General features: G+C 33.6%; 1 protein-coding gene across 1 annotated transcript; it reads left to right on the top strand.

Annotated features, from left to right (window-relative positions):
* Positions 1-4,270: 4,270 nt before the first annotated feature.
* On the top strand, positions 4,271-18,081 carry LOC127702083 (beta-1,3-galactosyltransferase 1-like). Its single transcript, XM_052206100.1, has 2 exons — positions 4,271-4,511; positions 16,935-18,081. Exon 2 carries the CDS (start codon positions 17,013-17,015, stop codon positions 18,045-18,047), a length of 1,035 nt encoding a protein of 344 aa, XP_052062060.1. The 5' UTR covers positions 4,271-4,511; positions 16,935-17,012; the 3' UTR covers positions 18,048-18,081.
* Positions 18,082-22,862: the final 4,781 nt, after the last annotated feature.

The following is a 22,862-nucleotide window of genomic DNA, read 5'->3' as shown; positions in this document are numbered from 1 at the left end:
AATACATTTGGTGTATGGAATGGTAACAAGGTGTATATGATTTTGTGGCAGAGTTCATCTGACCTCACCTCATTTACACGGAACATTGATAGTGTTAATTTTATGTAATACTTGTTGTATAATATAACAATTAGGAGATGTGGAAGCAAGCAATTTGGGGCAACCGTACGGCCTTCGACAACGTGAAAAACTCATACCGTATGGTCGGCTGTAAAAAGGCCAGTTATGAAAAAAAGTAAAGAATTCATTTGAAAAAAAACTAACGGCCTGATTTATAGCAAAAGCTACTTTTCTCAGAATATTGAAGACGTCCTTGCATTAGTTTATAGTAAGGGAAAACCCATTTGATTTCGAAAACAGGGAGGGAATGAGGATTTTGAAAATGAATTACTTGGCCTGGTATGAACTGAAATAATTGACTTTGCACAAGACAGGATGAGAGTGAACACTCTTCAACATGAAATGCAGGATAGTTGAGGATATGAATGTGTACAAAAGTGAAAATAAATTTTCGCGCCGCCAGCCCCGTCCCTTTCTTCAGAATATAAAATGTTCTACCCTAACGGCGAGTACTATTACCTCGGTACATTGTGTTTTTTGTCTTCATGTTAGTTGTTTTTGTGCTTCATGCCGATTTGATAAGTCAAGCCATTTCAAACTGTTTTTCATCAGATTTCTCTTATGCTATGTTGTTGTACCATTGTCCAGGTCAGGGGAGGGTTGAAGGATCACAAACATGTTTAACCCCTCCAAATTCTGTATATGTCTGTCCAAAATCAGGAGCCTGCAATTAATTGGTTGTCGTTGGTTGCTGTCTGTTGTATCTGGTTTTTTTTTTGTTGCACGAACGGTGGTATATTTTTGTTGTCGTTCCCACCGAGCATGCCGAGAGGGATTTAGGTCGAAAACATCATACAAGACTTTTGATGTGCCATATTCCGGGTGTGAAACAAAACCGACCGATTTGATTCTTATACTACAATTATAACAAAATATTTATTCAATAAAAAGTTTAAAGTTTTGAAAAACAGACACAAAACAGATTTCTCCGAACAAAGTGACAATCTACAAATTTAGCTGGCTATTCACACCAAATAAATCAACCACACAACAAGCAAAAAAGACAAATGTTTTGAGTGACCTCTGTCCTTGATAATGACCTAATAGCGTAAGCAACAAAATAATTAATGACACGAGATAATCCGTGTTAAATCAATACCAAAATGTTGACTTAATTTGTGTTTTAATTGCTAATTTCTTCAAAACGATTTTTATTTCACGCATGCAATTTGACACACACATGCGATGTGTCTTATTGCTTAAATCAGAGTAAAAAATATTTGTGATGATCCACGTAATAGTTTTGCTTTCGATGAAAATAGGGTAAATTTCGGGTAAAATTTTATTCTTACTAAAATGCTGAAATACTTATATCAAAATCACTTAAATACTTTCCGATTTCGTTATATGATATATTTAATATATGAACTATATTATAGGTACTGTTTTAACTACCAACAAAGAACACAATAATTTTATGTTTCATGCTAAAGATTCCCCGTACAATACGGTATCTGGTGGTACCCTGTAAAAACACGAAATTTAGAAAATTTTTACCACGGAACTTACGACGACAATCATCATTGTAAAATATAATTATTTTCCTATAATGTGCAAAAAAAATCAGCCGTGTGTTATCCGTTAACTTAAACTCGTTAACTAGAGGACTTTTTGGACATTGGACACCCTACTTATAAGGAAATTTTATAGAAAATCCACAGCCTTTCCGCTTGTACTCTCATATTTGACAATTAGATGCTTAATAGATACAGGATTGTTGCATGCAGTGCTAGCAATAATTTCGTTTAAAAAGTTTATAAATTCAGATATTGGTTAAAACAAATATAAATATGGACCAATTCAAGTACACCTTTTAGGGTGCGCTCGACTTTAGTGACCCAGCACGAGTAGTTTTGGAATTTAAAGGTTGTTAAGAACTTTTTGTAAACAATAAACGCTAGCAAAATCTCTGTATTAAAGCCTGTGGATTTTCTACACAAATCTTGGTTTTATTTTCACCAAATTCTCTTTTTCTACTAAATGCAATTAAGCTATAAATAATAATGCTTTACACGAAGTTTCCCCTTGACATATGTACAAAATGGTCCATCTCTTTAATTTATTATCTTTGCTGTTTTGATACAATTGCAGTTTTAAAATTTCGTAATTGACAGGCTACAGAAGGGGTCATAAACCTTAAATATTGGTGAGTTTACCACGGTAAATAAGTCTTAGATATTACAAGCTTTACATCTTTACATATATGATATATCCTTCACTTATGATTTGCCTTCCAAATGTTTGGTTTCGAGAGTATACGTGAACGATACTGATTAAACAAGAAATTTTTTTTTTTTACCAAAATCGGCAATAATTGGTATTGGGTTTTCCTACTGCTGAAGGCTGTACGGTTGCCTATCATTGCTTACATCCGCTTCATTAGATTTTTGGTAGATAGTTGTCTCATTGGCAATCATACCACATCTCTTTATTTTCATAAATCTGCAAAAAAAAGGACACAGTTATAAAGTATAAAGACATCATCATAACGAAACCAAAACCCAACACATCATTACAAAAAAAAAAACAAACTAAAATGAGTGATACATGTAGGTATATGCTATAATTCCAAATTTATTACCGATGTCAAAATTTTATTTATGAAATAGGATGAAAAAGGTTGCGGTAAAAACTTTTTTAAACATCTTTTGTTGGAATGATTCCAGCAAAAAAATAATATAGCATTTGCTATGATATTCTAAATTGATTCCAAGTGTAAAATTTGCGGTAAGTGAAATTGTAAAACATAATTTGTGGTAAAAAAATGTTTGTTGAAAACATAAAAAAAATTAAGATACATCTTTTAGTGCTTGAATTTCTACAAAACAAAATAGATAGTTATAAAATACTATTTCACACTGATTCCCGGTGTCAATTTTGCGTTAAGAATTGTATTGCTTTGTTTGAATAATATTTTAGTGTTTTTACACAAATTCATTTCTCTTGCATATAATTTGACTGTGCATCATAAATTTATAATTGCATGTTGTTTTATTATATAGTTGTTAATCAGTTTCATTGTATTGGGGTGTGGTCAATTACATCAAAGAGTTGATGGTCAATACTTAAACAGTTGATCTTTCATCTTGATTAATGTGACAGTTTATACGGTACATGGGATGCCCAGTATAGTTGCAATAACATTGATAAGTTTATCAAAATACTCTGAAACCATAAAGCAATGTTTAGTCTAAATTAAGAAAACAGGTCTTAGTAGCACAATATTTTGATAAACTTTATATTGGTCAGTAGTAGCTTGAAGTACCAAGTTGTATGCACGAATATTAATTGGAAATTATAATTGTGAACCTTTACATATATTATATATATTTGTACTGTTATATGATTAAACATGTGAACATTAAAGATGAAGGTAAATCCAGAAAAGCGCTTCGGACGCATGAACTTATTAAACGTGTTGTTTTCATTTTTTTACATCACTGGGTCGATACCACTGCTGGTGGACTATCAGTCCCCGAGGGTATCAAGAGATCAGTAGTCAGTACTTCGGTACTGACATGATTCATAACAAACTTTTCTAAACTTGTCCGTTTATAAATTTTGAAATTATAAAGAAGCTAAGGTTTCAACTCCCTCAGGCAAAGTTGACCTTAGATGAATTTGGCTATTTTTTTTGGGAATTTTTGTCATATAGCTCTTCAACTGTTTCGGTACTTATACATCCCTCGGATTTCAAATGTTTGGCTTTGAGCGTTCCTGATGAAGGTAAATCCAGAAAAGCGCTTCGGACGCATGAACTTATTAAACGTGTTGTTTTCATTTTTTTAAACAGACTTCGTTATCAACAGTAGTGAGCTTACGGAGAAACGTTACAAAATAGCTGGTTCCCTATGCTAACGGGCAGGATGGAGTTATTGATCCCGGATACATAGATCCGAAATATGACTAGGTATAAAACAGACAGATTAAAGCCCCGTTACATTATGTACTTTACATAACAGTTGAAATTTAAACTATTACATTAATTATTATTAATTAAAACTTTTTGTCGCAGGTTGTAAACTATACAGTAATTATATATTAACCGGATATCAATTTTAAGTATCGCCTGTCATTTTAATACAATATGATAAAGAAGGAATCGATTGAGTAAGTGATTGATGATTGTTTTACACCGCATCAGCACAAACAGGCTTTATCGCGGGGAGTGGAAGGAATCGAAAGCAAGTTGAACCCTCGTAATAAAGAACAGCTGTTACTCTTTAACCCTCGTAATAAAGAACAGCTTTACACCTTACTGTGGTATTAAAACAGTAGTCTACAACAGCATTTGCAAAACGGTTGTCTACCTGACATATACAACAAGAAGCCAGAAACATATCATCCACCACCACGGTTACAGTTTTGTAATACTTGCACGTTTGCTGCAGGTGAGTGTTTTGTAAAATAAGTTGTTTGTTATAACGATCTAGTTAAAATATAGATCTCTGATTTCGTTATACTCATAGGGTCAAAATATAAATTATCAATGAAGTACACTGAAAGATATTGTGTCACAATTTTACATATTTCCATAAAATCAAAATGTTATTCAATGCTGTATGTTGCTGTTGAGGGTAATTTCATGCAAAATAGCAAAGGGGTTAAGTTAATTTCTACTGTAGAAAAATAAGGAAATTTGGTATGTTTCAAATGAGACAACTATCCGCCAAAGTTCAAATGAAGTGGATGTAAGCAATTATAGGCAACCGTACGGCCTACAACAATGAGAAAAACCCATACCGTATAGTCGGCTAAAAAAGGCACTGACATGAAAAATATGAAACAATTCAATTGAGAAAACTAACGGCCTAATTTATAACAAAACAATTAACGAAAAACAAATATGACAGACATGAACCAACGACAACCACTGAACTACAGGCTCCTGACTTGGGACAGGCTCATAAAGAATGTGGCGGGGTCAAACAGGTTTGTGAGCGCTCAACCCTCCCTCTAACCTGGGACAGTGGTCATGGTGGTGTAACAGCACAACATAAGATCAAAATTTAACTATAAAAATCAGTTCAAAAAGGCGTAACTCATCAGTTCGATACAAAGCAATTAAAAAAACATCAAACAAAATCACAGACCAGACGTGACAGGATATTTATCCATCCCTCATCCCTAACAACAAAAAAGACACTTAGTACAGACCTGAGAGTACTCTCAGTTACTGACAGCTAGTTCAAAGCCAAAAACAACTAATAAAAAAACTATGTATCTAAGACTAAAATATCAATCAGTATACATCCAACATCCAATGATTTCAGTGTAAAGACGTTATTAAAAGTCAGAAAAAACAATGACCCTGTGCAATGCCAAAATATAGGTATCGACAGATTGCAGTATCGTGAAAGTACATATGTGTATAACAATAATATTTAGTATGGTTTTAGTTTACTGATAACAAAATCAATATTTATACCAATAAAAAAATATTCAAAGATTTAATTACAGTGTTGAATTGGTAACATTTTAGAATAAGTTTATTTAAAGCATTGATAAGTTTCCCCGGATCGTATCTAAAGTTCCGGGCTCGGTTAACAACATCACCGTAAAAGTTTAGGATGTGCTATTCCGTTTCAAATAAGTTTTCTACATTTACAGGTACTTGTTTCACTCACAGGATGAAAATCTAAAATTTGTTGTATATATTTATCTTTATTCCACTAGAAATTGATATTAAAGAGTCTATATCGTATAATTAAAATATCTTTTAACAATTTTACACATTTCCATATTTCCATAATCTCAAAATGCGATTCAGCGGCTCTTTTCACAAGAAATTTTATGAGTAAAAATACTCGTAAGTCATACACATTTCAGTATAACTTACGATAAATTTTAATCGTAAAATGTTTTTGTGAAAAGAGTCGCTGCGCTTCATTTTGCTGTTGAAGGCATATTGATACAAAATTATAAATTTTACATGTTTTGTCAAATTTTGCACCAAAAGACATTGATAAACAAAATGAATTATTTGAAAAGTTGGAAGAACTCAAAAATGAAAAGCGAAAATACTTCTGTTTTTCATTTTTGGTTTTTAAGTTATCAAAAAACGAGAAACGAAAACACTATTGTTTTTATTTTTTTGTTTTAAGAAATCAAAAGCAAAACACGAAAACACTTTTTCGTTAATGATATCTCAAACGGAAAAACGAATGGACGTAACTTTTTTTTTCGTTTTTGAATACTCAAAACGAAAAACGAATGGACGCAATTATACACGGACCCCTCAACGTTCAATAACCTTCAACTTATTTGAACATATAAGATATACACAATTATAAAATCAATTTTTGAGATAAATACTAATTGATTGGTATTTCAGACCAATTTTAAAACGAGGTACACGTGTATTCAAATTCCCCGGGATTTGTTTTGCTGCGGAGTCGATTTCAGAAAGTTGTTGACACCTTCTGGAAATTTAATAACAAAGGGACATAGTAATATATTTGAATATATATCAATAATGTTACTTCTATCCATAACATCAAAATGTTAAATACTGCTTTTGTAGACAAATAAAATTAAATAAAAAGTGATTAATTGTGGTTTGGCTTAACAACCATTGACAACCATTGACAAATAATTAATGCTATTCAGGACGGAAACAAAAAAGTAATAAAATCTAAATGTTAGTTCTTTGTTTTTTATGTAGACGACATACTTGTTACGTTCGGGGGACGTATTTTTAACAAACAATCGGCATTCCCATGGGAACCAACTTGCCTCTCTTCCTGCCGACTTGTTCCTTTATTAATATGAGGCAGACTTCATACGGGAACTTCTAAGAAAGAACGAAAAGAAGCGTGCATTATTCTTTAACTTCACGTTCCGCTTATATAGACGATGTTCTTTCACCGACAAATTCAAAGTTTGGTGACTATATTAAACGCATCTATCCCATCAAACTTGAAATAAAGGATACAACAGATATACTTAAGTCCAGCTCATATTTTGACTTACACCTAGAAATTAACAATGAGGGTCGGTTGGAAACAAAAATTTACGACAAAAGGGATGAAATCAGCTTCCAAATTGTGAACTAACTAATTCTCTGTAGCAACATTCAAGAAGCGCCTGCATATGGAGTATATATCTCCCAGTTAATATAATATTCCAGAGCTAGCATTTCCAATCATGATTTCCTTGATAGAGGGTTACTGCTTACACACGGAAGCTATTAAACCATGAGTTATCTTTTCGTTAATTTTACAAACGCCATTACAAACTGGCTGATCTTTATAGAGTATCTGATTCATAGATGACGACGGATATGTTCCAATTGTCGTAACCACAGTTCTGTCCTTTTTTCACGGATGTGACCTACAAAATTATACTTATCGCCGGGTTTGTACTTACATGAGCAACGCGTAGGTTGCAACATGTGGAGCAGATTCTGCTTACTCTTTCGGAGCACCTGAGCTTACCCTTTCGGAGCACCTGAGATCATTTCCGGTTTTTGGTAGGGTTCGTGTTGATCATTCTTTAGTTTTTTCTATGTTGTGTTATGAAGACTGTTGTTTGTTTTTTGGTCGTTTTTCGTTTATTGCCATGGCATTGTTAGTTAGTTTTCGTCTTATAAGTTTGGCTATCCATCTTGTACCGTCCGCCTCTTTTTCTGTTAAGTGAATCGTGAAAACATTTACTGTCATTTGAAAAAGAGGGTATGTTGGCGAGGTTAAGAAAATTTTACTTACAAAGGTCCATTTTCGGCTCCCTCAAAAATGCTATTGCAAGGTTTCATCGACTTGCAGAGAGCGTGGCAGTCATGCACCTTACAAGAGGTATAGGATTTAACTGTCCCATTACGTTCAGACGTGGCTATGTACTTTATATTCCATACATAGCTTGACGAATGTCCCTCTTGGGCATTGGTCTTCTGGCAGATCATGTTTCTATTCCCTTATCAGGAATTTGGTGAAATACAGATTGTTATAATTTGGTAACTTTATAAGAAATAATCCAAAATATGGTTAGAACCTCACAGGACACCCCACTCAATTAACTGTTGTGACATTATGAATTTAAGCAAAAACTGAAAGCCTTCAAGATTGACCCTTGTGGGAAATAAATTTAGAGGAAATTGGTCCTACTCATTTTGACTTTCACTTCAAAGAGATACTTGAATATTTGACAGTAATTACTAAAAGATCTATATACATGTACATAAGTTGACGACTTGTTGAGATGGTTATTTAACATTCAGAAAGCATATTACTATCCAAACACGAGGATTAATTATGATAATATATTTTATCGTTCCTATTCAGTTGGATGCGACTGTGTATTGACACATCCCTTACGGACAAATAAAGTATCCGTCCAATACAGATTCCTATAACAAGAGAGAAGAAGTTCATATGACCTATGAATAAAAGTATAAGTATTGAATTAAACAAGATATTCAATCTACTAAAAGGGTACCGATGGTATAGATGAACACCAATGATATAGATGGTATAGATGAACACCAATAGTATAAATCAGTTTCCAAGAGTTCAGGATGTGTCAACATTAATTATTGGTGTAGGCACCATAAAAGAGAACCATATGATACATGTGCTTTTCTTATTCTTTCAATTGGGTGTATCCTACCGGCTGATAAAAGATAGGGATAAAAGTCCCTGGACAAACGATAATCGAAATCATGTACATGAAATTACACTTTTTGTACATGTCATGTATGTTTTTGGACACCTTTAAACATCTGATATGGCCATAGAAATAATATACACATATAGAATTATAATAAATCACAGCAGTATTGTAACAAAAAGTTTTAAATAATTTCTTAAAAACACTAAAAAGAATGATTTATAAATTATAGACATGTATATGTTGAACTTCCGACACCTTTTAAAAACACACAATAAAAGTGTTTAGAAATAAAAACAAATACTTACGTTTGTTGTCTTAAATATCTTGTGGTCAAATATTGATGGTAATGGATGATCTTTTGTCGGACCTCTCTTGGTTATGAAATGCTCTGAACAAAGTCTTGAACAACTTGTTGGCTTCCATTGTTTGCGACTGACACGGCATTGCCATATAGATTTGTGTCTTCTTCTAAAAGGGTATCGATGAACACCAATGGTATAGATTGTATAGATGAACATCAAAAATCAATTATATTTCAACAACCTTAGTAAATTAGAAGTCTAAGTCTGTTAATTAAATGAGTTATCAGGAGTATTTGAAAAGAAGAACAAATTGAAAGTGTATATATTCAATACATTTTAAAGTAGTCAAACCAAATTGAAAACATTCGTGCAAAATATTTTTCAAACGGTAAGAGAAACTAAAAACTACTTCCAAACTGAAAATTGAATTATTTATGTCTGTATTAATTTCGTGTACTTTTAAAGTCAACATCTGCCATTTACTTTACAGAATGGTCCGAAATAAAGACGATGTAATTTATCTAAATTGCTTTCTAGTATATTAGCTTGTTACGTAAAACTTTATTGAATTGAATATCATAAACAAAGAAACAATATATTGAATTGAATATCATAAACAAAGAAACAATATATTGAATTGAATATCATAAACAAAGAAACAATAAATGTTCCCTGCATTTCTTCATTCTAAACGTGTGTTCATCTCATCAGTATGCACGACAGCGTACTGAGTTGGAATTATATCAAATGTCACAAAATATATTTATATGTTATCTAATCTGGACAAGTGCTTTCCAGGTCTATTGTAAACTGTTGTATTATACTCCATGTATAAAAATTACCAATAAATTGCAGAAAATGACTTTAAAGGACAATAACTCCAATAAGATGTCAATTGAAGATTTTGGTCATGTTGCCTTATTTGGAGATGTTTCTTTGCTTAATAGTTTTGCTGTTTACAGTATATCTCAATCTATAATGATATTCAAGATAATTAACAACAAGAATGTGCCCATAGTACACGGATGCCTCACTTGCACTATCATTTTCTATGTTCAGTGGACCGTGAAATTGGAGTCAAAACTCTAATTTGGCATTAAAATTAAAAATATCATATCATAGGAAACATGTGTATTAAGTTTCAAGTTGATTGAAATTCAACTTCATCAAAAACTACCTTGACTAAAAACTTTAACCTGAAGCGGGTCAGACAGACGAACGGACGCACAGACCGAAAAACATAATGCCCCTAGGTGGGGCATAAAAATTGCAAAAGGATGCTGTCATGAAAGTCTCCCAAACGAACACCAATTAAATACCCCTCCTCTCCAAAATTTATTTCACCCAGGGCCTGTATAATGCCTGAAATGCCTTTTAATGTTTTTTTGGAACGACCGTCCAACAAAATTTGGGCAGTGGGGCATTCACACAATATAAGTATGCTGAAAGAGACGATATAATAATGATTTATAGAAAAGTTACTGAATAATTCTGAAAATGGAAAATATCAAGCAGAAATTATAAGCAACCCCCCCCACCCTTGAAAAAATTGCACCCTCCCATGGAAAAAAATCAGGTCATCCCATTGTAGTCTTGAATAGTTACTGAAGACCCCTTTTCATTATTTAAATTAGTTTTCAAGTTGTGACCATTTGAAATTGGTTATTTTTATAATTCTCCTGTAGACTTCTATAGTAAACAACTATGTTCTATTTTTAGCCATGGTTGGCCATGTTGGTTGGATGGCAGGGTTATCGGATACAATTTTCAATCAAGATACCCTATTGAAAATTTTGGCTAAGTTTAATTCTATTTGGCCCAGTAAATTAAGTGGAGTCTCCGAGAAGATTTATGTAAAAGATTACAAAAAATTACGAAAAATTGTTATAAATTGACTATAAAGGGCAATAACTCCTTAAGAGGTCAATTGACAATTTTGGTCATGTTGATTTATTTGTAGATCTTACTTTGCTAAACATTATTGCTGTTTACAGTTTATCTCTATCTATAATAATATTAAAGATAATAACCAAAAACTGCAAAATTTCCTTAAAATTACCAATTCAGGGGCAGCAACGCAACAAAGGGATGTCTGATTCGTCAGAAAATTTCAGGACAGATTGATCTTAACCTGATAAACATTTTTATTCCGTCAGATTTGCTCTTAATGCTTTAGTTTTAGAGATATACCCCACAAAATGCATTTTACCCCTATGTTCTATTTTTTGTCATGTCGGCCATGTTGGTTGGCAGGCAGGGTCATTGGACACATTTTATAAACTAAATACCCTAATGATGATTGTGGCCAAGTGTGGTTAAATTTGTTTCAGTAGTTTCAGAGGAGAAGATTTTTGTAAAAGATTACAAAAGTTTACGAAAAATTCTTAAAAATTGACTTTAAAGGGCAAAAACTCCTTAAGGGATCAATTGACAATTTTGGTCATGTTCACTTATTTGTAGATCTTACTTTGTTGAACATTTGTGCTGTTTAAAGTTTATCTCTATCTATAATAATATTCAAGATAATAACCAACAAGAGGCTCTCAAGAGCCTGTGTCGCTCAACTGTATATACTGTTGTTTTAGAAATCATGTAAAATAAGGTTAAAATCATAATACATAGTATAAGATACCCTAATAATGATTGAGGCCAAGTTTGATTTAATTTGGCCCAGTAGATAAATTGAAAGCAGAAGATTTTTGAATTTTTTTTTACAAAAATTACCAATAGATTGCAGAAAATGGCTTTAAAGGACAATAACTCCAATAAGATGTTATTTGAAGATTTTGGTCATGTTGACTTATTTGTAGATCTTTCTTTGCTTAATAGTTTTGTTTTTACAGTATATCTCAAACTATAATGATAGTCAAGATAATTAACAACAAGAATGTGTCCATAGTACACGGATGCCACACTCGCACTATCATTTTTTTTCTATGTTCAGTGGACCGTGAAATTGGGGTCAAAACTCTAATTTTGCATTAAAATTAAAAAGGATCATATCATAGGGAACATGTGTACTAAGTTTCAAGTTGATTGGACTACAACTTCATCAAAAACTACCTTGACCAAAATCTTTAACCTGAAGTGACCAAAAACTTTAACCTGAAGCGGGACAGACGGACGAACGGACGCACAGACCAAAAAACATAATGCCCCTAGGTGGGGCATAAAAATTGCAAAAGGATCCTGTCATGAAAGTCTCCCAAACGAACACCATTTGAATACCCCTCCTCTCCAAAATTTATTTCACCCAGGGCCTGTATAATGCTTGAATTCCCTTAAAATGTTTTTTTGGAACGACCTTAGAGGACTCGGATACCTGTGTTCTGCAAGGGAAAAACACAGTCTTAAAGGACTCGGATACCTGTGTGCTGCAAGGGAAAAACACAGTCTTAGAGGACTCGGATACATGTGTGCTGCAAGGAAAAAAACACAGTCTTAGAGGACTCGGATACCTGTGTGCTGCAACGGAAAGAACACAGTCTTAGAGGACTCGGATACCTGTGTGCTGCAAGGGAAAGAACACAGTCTTAGAGGACTCAGATACCTGTGTGCTGCAAGGGAAAGAATCAGTCTTAGAGGACTCGGATACCTGTGTGCTGCAAGAGAAAAACACGGTCTTAGAGGACTCAGATACCTGTGTGCTGCAAGGGAAAGAACCAGTCTTAGAGGACTTGGATACCTGTGTGCTGCAAGGGAAAGAACACAGTCTTAGAGGACTCGGATACCTGTGTGCTGCAAGGGAAAAAACCAGTCTTAGAGGACTCAGATACCTGTGTGCTGCAAGGGAAGGAACCAGTCTTAGAGGACTCGGATACCTGTGTTCTGCAAGGGAAAGAACCAGTCTTTTTCCAGAATGTAACGCAAAAATAAAATCAACGCAAATAAAAAGGGAGGGCTCGAAACATGATGAATAAATGCAATACATAAGGATAAGGGAAAGGCGTTTGTTATCAATTTGATCATCTTTTCCACATCTCCATGATCTCATAAATATGAAATTTTCATCTGTTTGAACTGCAGATATTACATAAAGCATGCAACGGTTATGGGAGGGTCTTGGACAATCGAGCCGATGGTTTAGGTCACAAAACGGATTGCCGTCTTTCGATTAGATTCTTGTAAAAATGCTGTTTTAAGTTTAATTTTAACGCTTAAAATCAACTTGAAATGTAAAGAAATTGTATATGTGATGATAACTCAGAAATATATATAGATATATAATATATGAATGGGTTATGATTTGGGGTGTTTTTAAAATCACAGCTGCACGGTACGTCTGTACCCAAAATCAAATGTTGACACCCCCTTCCCCTTTTCCCTATGCATCTGTATCTGTATCTGTATTATACTGGAAATGAACTCAAATATTGCTGAGTAAAACTTATTCAGGAAGTGTGTGTGCGCCATGCACTGACTTAACTGCCATAAAACTTTCCACAGTTTTACAGTTCACTGCAGTATGTTACCAGTATGAAACAAATATAGGTCTACAGTTCCCACAACATAGCAATAAAATTATATAATATTTTGAGGGAACGACATAATATATTGAGGGAACGACATAGTATCTTGAGGGAACGAGATAACTATCTTGAGGGAACAACATAACATCTTGAGGGAACGACATAGTATCTTGAGGGAACGAGATAATTATCTTGTGGAAACGACATAGCATCTTGAGAAAACGAGATAACTATCTTGTGGGAACGAGATAACTATCTTGTGGGAACGAGATAACTATCTTTTGGAAACGACATAGCATCTTGAGGGAACGAGATAACTTTCTTGTGGGAACGACATAGGAATTTACGGGAACGACAAAGTATCTCGAGGGAACACCATTTTTTTTCTTTCATGGTCGCATTCTGCCACGAACACATACAATCTTAAGAAATATAAATCATACATATTAGACAAACAAAATAAGACATTAGCGTAGCTTACGTTGAGGCAACCGATACGGTGGGAGAATGGGGCCTTGAAAAAAAAAACATGTTGTTCCCTCAAGATACTATGTCGTTCCTTCAAGATGATATGTCGTTCCCACAAGAAAGTTATCTCGTTCCCTCAAGATGCTATGTCATTACCACAAGAAAGTTATCTCGTTCAATCAAGATGCTATGTCGTTCCCTCAAGATGCTATGTCGTTTCCACAAGATAGTGATCTCGTTCCTGTAAGATGTTATGTCGTTTCCACAAGATAGTGATCTCGTTCCCTCAAGATTCTATGTCGTTCCCTCAAGATGCTAACTTAATAATCTGCCACGAACACATACAATCTTAAGAAATATAAATCATACATATTAGACAAACAAAATAAGACATTAGCGTAGCTTACGTTGAGGCAACCGATACGGTGGCAGAATGGGGCCTTGAAAAAAAAAACATGTTGTTCCCTCAAGATACTATGTCGTTCCCTCAAGATGATATGTCGTTCCCACAAGAAAGTTATCTCGTTCCCTCAAGATGCTATGTCGTTACCACAAGAAAGTTATCTCGTTCAATCAAGATGCTATGTCGTTCCCTCAAGATGCTATGTCGTTTCCACAAGATAGTGATCTCGTTCCTGTAAGATGTTATGTCGTTTCCACAAGATAGTGATCTCGTTCCCTCAAGATTCTATGTCGTTCCCTCAAGATGCTAACTTAATAATCTTTTAAACGATTCCCGCCTAATACATCAGACTTGCTACTAAACGCTAATATACCAACTGGTATCGTCTTGTTACCGCTATTGATTCATACCCTTTGCGAATTCAAGACTTATGGAAACATATCCCTTGCCTAGTTGGAAATCCCCTTTGCGGTAGTTTTCGGTAGTCTAAATATGTCGGAGTAAAAAAGAAATCGACACAATTGAAGCCGACAGGTTTATTTAATCAGTAGAAAAAATAATGACCCAACTCACGAGTCTTCCCCTATCGAATCACTAGATAATTGAATCAGTTAAATTATTAAATTTGTGTTAGAATGGTTTCTAGTATATGAGGGTCTGAATGAGGTTTATAGAAAACAGAAAAATGCCCTGGAAGTAATTTAAACACAGAAGAGGAGAGATTTAAAATGGTGCAAAAATATAAAAGAAAGGAAAATCAAATTATGGGCGAAAAGAATTATAAATAAATATTTGAAGACCCCCATTCAAACTCTCATAAATAACCGGTAACGTCTAAAATTGAAACATCATTGTGTGTTGACATTTTTCCCCACGTGTAGTACTTGAAATACACAGAGTTTCATTGACTTTGGTACCAATAAAATATATACATCAATCAACCTGCACAGAAAATAATTTATATGTTGCGGCTCTCATGTTTTATTCTCGCTATTTTAAATTCATAGTTTTTGGCTAGCAAGGACTTTTAAATATTTAAAGGAGTCTTTTATTGCACAGAAATATTTATTATATGTCTGTTAGTTCATACATAATGTCAGTTTATATATGAAAATTTCAAACAAATACTGTTTTCATTTATCATGAAGACTCCAGAATAACGTAAATGTTAGTACTTCGCCGGTTGTCATTTTCACAATGACCTTGCAAGAAATACCAGAACGAAACACAACCAACACAAGTGCCGTGGTGCACTTTACATGTAGCATGTGTTTATTTCCTAGTTTATCAAGAAGTTCTGCTGTTCAATCCGTCCGTCGTTTTGTGATGACTTTATAGCGTTGATCCGTGACTTACGATCAAGCGAGTAAATGATCATCACTAAAAATATTTTAAATAAACCTTAAGGTGGATGGTGGGTCTTAATTAAAATCCATAGAATTTTTCAATAATTTGTCAAAATGTAGTTTTTATCACGCTTCTTTCCAAAATATAATAAAAAGTATGGGTCACCGGACTCTTTTTCACGCTACAGGTTGTGCATAATTGTAAGATTTTGAATAGATTATGCATGGAAAATCCAATTTTGTGTGATAAAAAGAAAACTACACCATAGAATTTTAAGATAAAATGTGAGAAGATACCTCTAGATCTTATAACATGCTTTCAGATAACAAAAAGAAAAAATGGGGTCACCGAACTTGTTTTCTTGCTAAATATTAAAATAAAAAAATTCACAACACATTCTATTATGAAAATTGCTTTATCTTAGTTATCTCTCCTCCTATCTGAGTTATCTCCCCTTATGTGGCAATGTTGAAAAAAATAATCAAACAAAAATATTGTGTTTTTTTTCAGAAAATACAGTCGTAAATATGATAAAACACATACTTTTCTGTATTAACATGAAAAGGCTTACACATGAGTTACATACTACTCTCAAAATTTGCACATTTCATTAAAGATCTAGACCAATTGTTATCTGCTACTTCAATATCCAAGATGGAAGAAGATACCCCAGCCACCTTAATCGTTGCGTTTATTTTTCTGCATTGAAAATTCTGTACAGGTTTCTTCAAGTGTTTTGTTATTTTTGTTTACTTTGAGTTTACTGCAGATTATATAGTATCGGTTTAAATCATACACAACTTTATATAGACTCAGGACAATTTAAAACTTGACAAATCTGGAAAGTTCACTGACAGGATTCGATTTGAAAAAGTGGTAAATGCTTTTGAGAAGATTTATGTATTCATCTGAACATTGAAAATGATGCAGGTACCAGCAATCAACTAATAAATCACCGGGTAGTTTAACTTAGTGTAAGGCTTATCAACATTATTATGATGAGCCGGATAAAATGAAACAACAGCTATTATTTTTAATAGATTCTTCTTGTTCCAATTGTAAAAACCTCGATAGCTTCTGAGGCGCAGCTCCCCCCCCCCCCCCAGACCCCCGGCCTCGGTAATAACAGAAGGCAAGCTAGCCACTGCAGTGATATACATGTTTTTTGACAAATTTAATTAAAATATCAATATAATTTTACTATTACTTGTTTTCCAGATCTAGATATGTAAATTATAGATCGTGATAACTGGGTTGTGGAAACTACGTATTACTTTAGTACCTAATTAAGCTGGGATGTTAAAATACTTAAAGCATAAAACAATAATGCTTGGTGTTAATATGGTGTGTATAACTGGTTTTCTACTGACATTGATGAATACCCAAGCAAACCAAAGCTGCAGTGAAACTATAAAAGACAGAACACTATTGGCTTTGACAGAACGAACCATCAACAAATCCAAAGCCACACAGACGGCTTATACACGTAAAATTCTTATAAAAACGTCATATCCGATAGTACTATCACAACCGTATAAAATAAACAATGAAGGCATCTGCCGACATGTTCCAAAGATAACATGTATTGTGATGGTTCATACATCCCTCAACCATTTTGAAAGAAGGTACAATTTACGAAAAACTTTTAACTCAACTTATTACAGTCCAAATATTATCCGTGTCGTTTTCTTATTGGGACTGACACATAATTCAACACTTCAGACTATGATTGAATACGAAAGCTTAGTACATCAAGATATTGTCCAGGGATATTTTATGGACACTTACCATAAATTAACTAATAAAGGAGTCATGGGTCTTAAATGGATTACAGAACATTGCAAAAACGCAGAATTTGTCGCCAAAATAGACGATGACGTATTTATGAATTTCAATAAAATATTTGGAAGCTTAAAATTTATAAAAGATGTGAAAAGGTTTTTGGCTTGTAATAGATTGGAAGCAGATACAAATCCAATACAACGTGGAATCAACGATACATGGTATGTACACAGAGATGAATTCAAAAGATTGGAATTTTATCCATACACCTCATGTAGTGGATTGGCCGTGTTCATTTCAATCGACCTTATTCCTTTGTTATACAAAGCTGCATTAATATCGCCATTTTTCTGGGTGGATGACTTTTATTTATTTGGTATTTTACCTGCAAAGATTCACGGTGTTGTGCATTATGGAATAAATACAAATATTTCCCTCAATCATCAAAGAACATTCAACTGCTTCTCAAATTATGGGAATAAATGTGATTTACTTGTGGGTCTTACAGATCCAGATAACAATCTTACTAAAATTAGAATTTGGGGATGAAATTGGAAAATAAATAAAAACAATTTAAATACAATGTTAATTTATCTTACATTTACGACATATGACATTCAAGAGCTTGCATCTGCTACTCAGACTTTGTAAAACGTCACCGGTGTCTGGGCAGAAAGTTGACGAACCAGGGTTATGTCAAAGAACGTCTCGTCCTTTTTCTAAAAAAAAGTTCTTCGGAAGCAACAAAATCATTGTTGATAGTTTTCCGTATCAACTTCACAAATAATAATGATGGTCTTGAGGTATATATTCTAGGTACTGACGTTGTTTATCGTCTTTATTACGTTTTAAAGTGTTCCTTTTTTCTTTTTCTTTATATATTTATAACCTTTACTGTTCAGTCCATTTTTTGTAATATCCTTTTGGCGAGGCACGGTATTTATATATCCCGCCATTGCGTTATTGTGCTATGGTCATTTTTTTTGTATTTTTGTCTTTCCTTTTTGCTTATATGCTTTGTCTATAGAGTGTCTACATGCCATTTTGTTTTTCTTTGTTGACATAGTTGTTTGTTTTTATTGTAATTAAGATTATAACATAATGTTGACTGCTGTACCCCATTTTTTTACATGTTTACCTGAGAGGTTTAGCTAGCTATACAACTAGATTAAATCCACCATTTTCTACATAAGGAAATCACTGTACTAAGTCAGGAATATGACTGTCACAGTTGTTCTTCATTCGTTTGATGTGTTTGAGCCTTTGATTTTGCCATTTGTTAAGGGACTTTCCGTTTTGAATTTTCCTTGGATTTCTGTTTTTTTTTAGCTCATCTGGCCCAAAGGGCCAAGTGAGCTTTTCTCATCACTTGGCGTCCGTCGTCCGTCGTCGTCGTCCGTCTCCGTCGTCCATTAACTTTTACAAAAATCTTCTCCTCTGAAACTACTAGGCCAAAGTTAACTAAACATGGCCACACTCATCATTGAGGTATCTAGTTTGAAAAATGTGTCCGACGACCTGGCCCGCCAACCAAGATGGCCGCCATGACTAAAAATAGAACAAAGGGGTAAAATGTAGATTTTGGCTTATATCTCTGAAACTAAAGAGCAAATCTGACAGGGATGAAATTGTTCATCAGGTCAAGATCTATCTGCCCTTAAATATTCAGACAAATCAGACTATCCGTTGTTGGATTGCTGCCCCTGAATTGGTAATTTTAAGGACATTTTGAAGTTTTTGGTTATCTGAATATTATTATAGATAGAGATAAACTGTAAACAGCAATAATGTTCAGCAAAGTAAAATCTACAAATAAGCCAACATTACCAAAATGGTCAATTGACCCCTCAAGGAGTAATTGCCCTTTATAGTCAATTTTTAACAATCTTTTGTAAAATTTTGTAATCTTTAACAAAAATCTTCTCCTCTGAAACTGCTGAGACAAATTCAACCAAACTTGGCCACAATCATCATTAGGGTATCTAGTTTGAAAAATGTGTCCCATGACTCTGCCTGCCAACCAACATGGCCGACATGGCAAAAAATAGAACATAGGGGTAAAATGCATTTTTTGGCTTATATCTCTGAAACTAAAGCATTAAGAGCAAATCTGACAGGAATAAAAATGTTTATCAGGTTTAGATCAATCAAAATGTGTCAGATGATCCCGCCTACCAACCAACATGGCCGACATGGCTAAAAATAGAACATAGGGGTAAAATGCAAGTTTTGTCTATTGTTTTTTGAACCGTTATAAATAGAGAAAATCTGAAAGGAGCAAAAATTTTCAAAATAATGAGCTCTACCAATTGTCCATATACGTCAAAATTGTTAGACAAATTCTTATAGGAGTTATTGGCCATAAATGACAAATTTTACCTTTTTTTTCATTTTTGCCTTTTAACATGAAAACTTCTGTATGATATTTAGAGAAAAACGTTTTTTTTTCCATTATGCCTTATATGATTTAAATTATAATAGATAAATAAACACTTTAAATCACAAAAATGATCAGCAAGACAAGATCTATTAAAAAGTCAAATCTTGCCGATATAGTTAATAGACTGTCACTCTTCATAGGAGTGATTGCCCTTAAACGAGGATTTTTTTTTACCCTCTTTTGTGTTTTGAACAAAAACTAAAGAAGATAGAGAGAAACTAAACAGACTAAAAGATCAGTAATACAAGATCAACAAAATAGTAGTCTATTCTCGTCTACAATGTTGGAGAGTGTCCTTTGTTTGATATGCACATAGACCAAGGTGAGCGACACAGGATCTTTAGAGCCTCTATTTTTATTTTACTTTTAAATATGTTTTGGGAAATTTAAAATGAATTGTGTTTAAGGCGTTAGATGATATAATAGTAGATAAAATGGCAGGAATTGTATAACTTTCCTAAATTGTGAGTATGGATAAAAATCATGAAATCGTTGAGTAATGCCTTTAGTGGTTTGTTTATTACAGTTTTTAAAAATCAATTAATTTCAAAACTAGAGTTACACCTACTGTAACATTTGTACATTCCATATTCAATGTCCCTCCTTACATCAAATACTACCTTTTTGGTGCGAGGTCATTCAACTTAAATTGAATATTAACAGAATAATCGGATTTTTATGAAATTAAACAGACTTGTTATTATATTCCGTCCTTCCAAATGACCTTGGGTAGAAAACGTTCGTTAAGTTTTCTTTGCTTCCAAATGCAAGGGAAAATTTCTTATTGGGTATAGAACTTGATAATATTGAGTTGTAGCGTGTAAGCAATTTTTACATCTGCCGTGCAGACACTTCCTGTTTGCCAATTGTTTGATTTTTTTTACATCACTCATTGTACAAGTATATTTTCGTCAAAGTTTTCTTGGCATCTATGCAAAGGAATGATTTTATATTTATTCTACTGCTGGATAAATAAATAAAGGTCTGGATTGGGGGTCCTCAATTCTGTATTCTTTAAATTTGTTAGCCATTTTCTCTATTTTTTATAAATTCTTCCTGATATTCTCTATTCTTTTTACTTTCGCACCCCATTATTCTCTATTCTTTATAAATTTTTTTGCCTATTTTTCTCTATTCTTTATATTTTTTGCCCTTTATTCTGCACGTTTTGTCCATTATTCTCTATTCTGTAAACCCCATCCAGACCCTCATAAATGCTAAGTTGTGGCGTGTAAGCAATTTCAACATCTGCCATGCAGACACTTATTGTTTGCCGATAATTTGAAATTTTACAACACTCATTGTACAAGGACAATGTTTGTCAATGTTTTCGTGGATTTCAAATGAGTTTTATATACTCGTTTTTCCAGTGTGTGTCTGTGTAAAACTAATAGTCGAAAATCTGTTTCAAAATATATTTTATGTTTTTCCCGTCGTGTATATGCATGAAATATTTGCCACTGGAACTATACCAACAACCAACCAACCATGTAAGCATCCAATCCAATTAATCAATCGATAACTTTTGATCTGAAAATTTCCACATGGTAATCTTGTTTATCTAATTGTAGTTCAACAGTCGAAGTGAAATCATGTAAAATTTAATTTAATGATAGCATATTGAAAGGTTGTATTTAAACTGTGATGCTGGTTTCAATGGCGATTATACCATAAGTCATGTTATGCAGTTTGCTATACACGTGTAATAATCTTCGCAGGACATCAAACTGTGAAATTATTGTGTGTCGATATGCTCATTAGCGTCACTGTTTTAAACTTTAACATCTGTTACAAATCTTGAGGTCAAACTTGTTAAAGGGTCCTCTCTGGTGAATGTTATCTTAGTGTAGTGTCAACAGACTGTAGAGTCAATAATAAATTTTGTTCACGGAACCATTGATACTAAACAAATACGGTGTAAATGTAATATATTTATTATGAATATTACACTAAATAAAATGAAAATGTATTTTCTTTACTAAATATATAAAACATATTAAATTATTTGGCCTTGGGAAATCACTCAACTATCTGAACAATAATTTTGCTCCAGGACTTTGTCAGGAAGCGATTCTTTCGTGGAAAGTACACCAGCTGTCAAGCCACTACGCTCAACTTAAACAACACAATTGACAAAAGAATGACAAAGCGAAGCTTCATCTGACGGCCCATGCGTGGCAGTGGACCAGCCCCCGCGTGACGGTGGGCTTCAATGTTTTAAGGTGTTGAGTTGAGGTTGGAGATGTTAAATGAAAAATGTTTGGAAAATGAATGAAAATTATGAATGATAACTGAAATATTTGAAAAGGTGCCAAGAAACTCTGACGAAATAGTGATTAGAAATCAGATGAGTCTGAGTGACCCCCAAGTATTTAGAATGAGGAATCCCCCGGGATCACCTTCAATAAGTCAACGAATAACACAATAATAAGGTAAACAAAAGAAACAAAATATACATATAAAGCAACCATGCAGTTCTCCTGTCCATAAATTCTAAATTGACTATAATATAATCAACGATAAACAGATTCAGCAAGCTGCTGTTGTGCATGTTTTATAGAGGTTGGTTGAGTGCGAAAATAACGCACATAGCAATCTGAAGACCAACGACCTAACGTTTTAATCATGTGATCCTCTATGTTAGCTTGACCAGCTGCGGTCCCAGCACCCATTCTAAATGAATGACCTGAAAAGTTTTTAGAATCATAATCGCATAACTCTAGAACATGTCTGATTTTTGTTATAAAGAATTCTCTTTCCATGGCTAAATTGACAATTGATACAAAAAGAGGGTCAGTGTTTTGATAAGACGATATACACGTTTTCCTGAACTCTAAATATCTTTTTAAAACACGATAAGGACAAGTATGACTATTACTTTTGTGTAACTGAATATCTATACCCTTACGAAATGGATCAGTTTT

Source organism: Mytilus californianus, unplaced genomic scaffold (assembly GCF_021869535.1).
Source record: "Mytilus californianus isolate M0D057914Y unplaced genomic scaffold, xbMytCali1.0.p SCAF_5, whole genome shotgun sequence".
Classification (NCBI taxonomy): Eukaryota; Metazoa; Mollusca; class Bivalvia; order Mytilida; family Mytilidae; genus Mytilus; species Mytilus californianus.
This window is presented reverse-complemented; position numbering and strand designations above follow the sequence as displayed.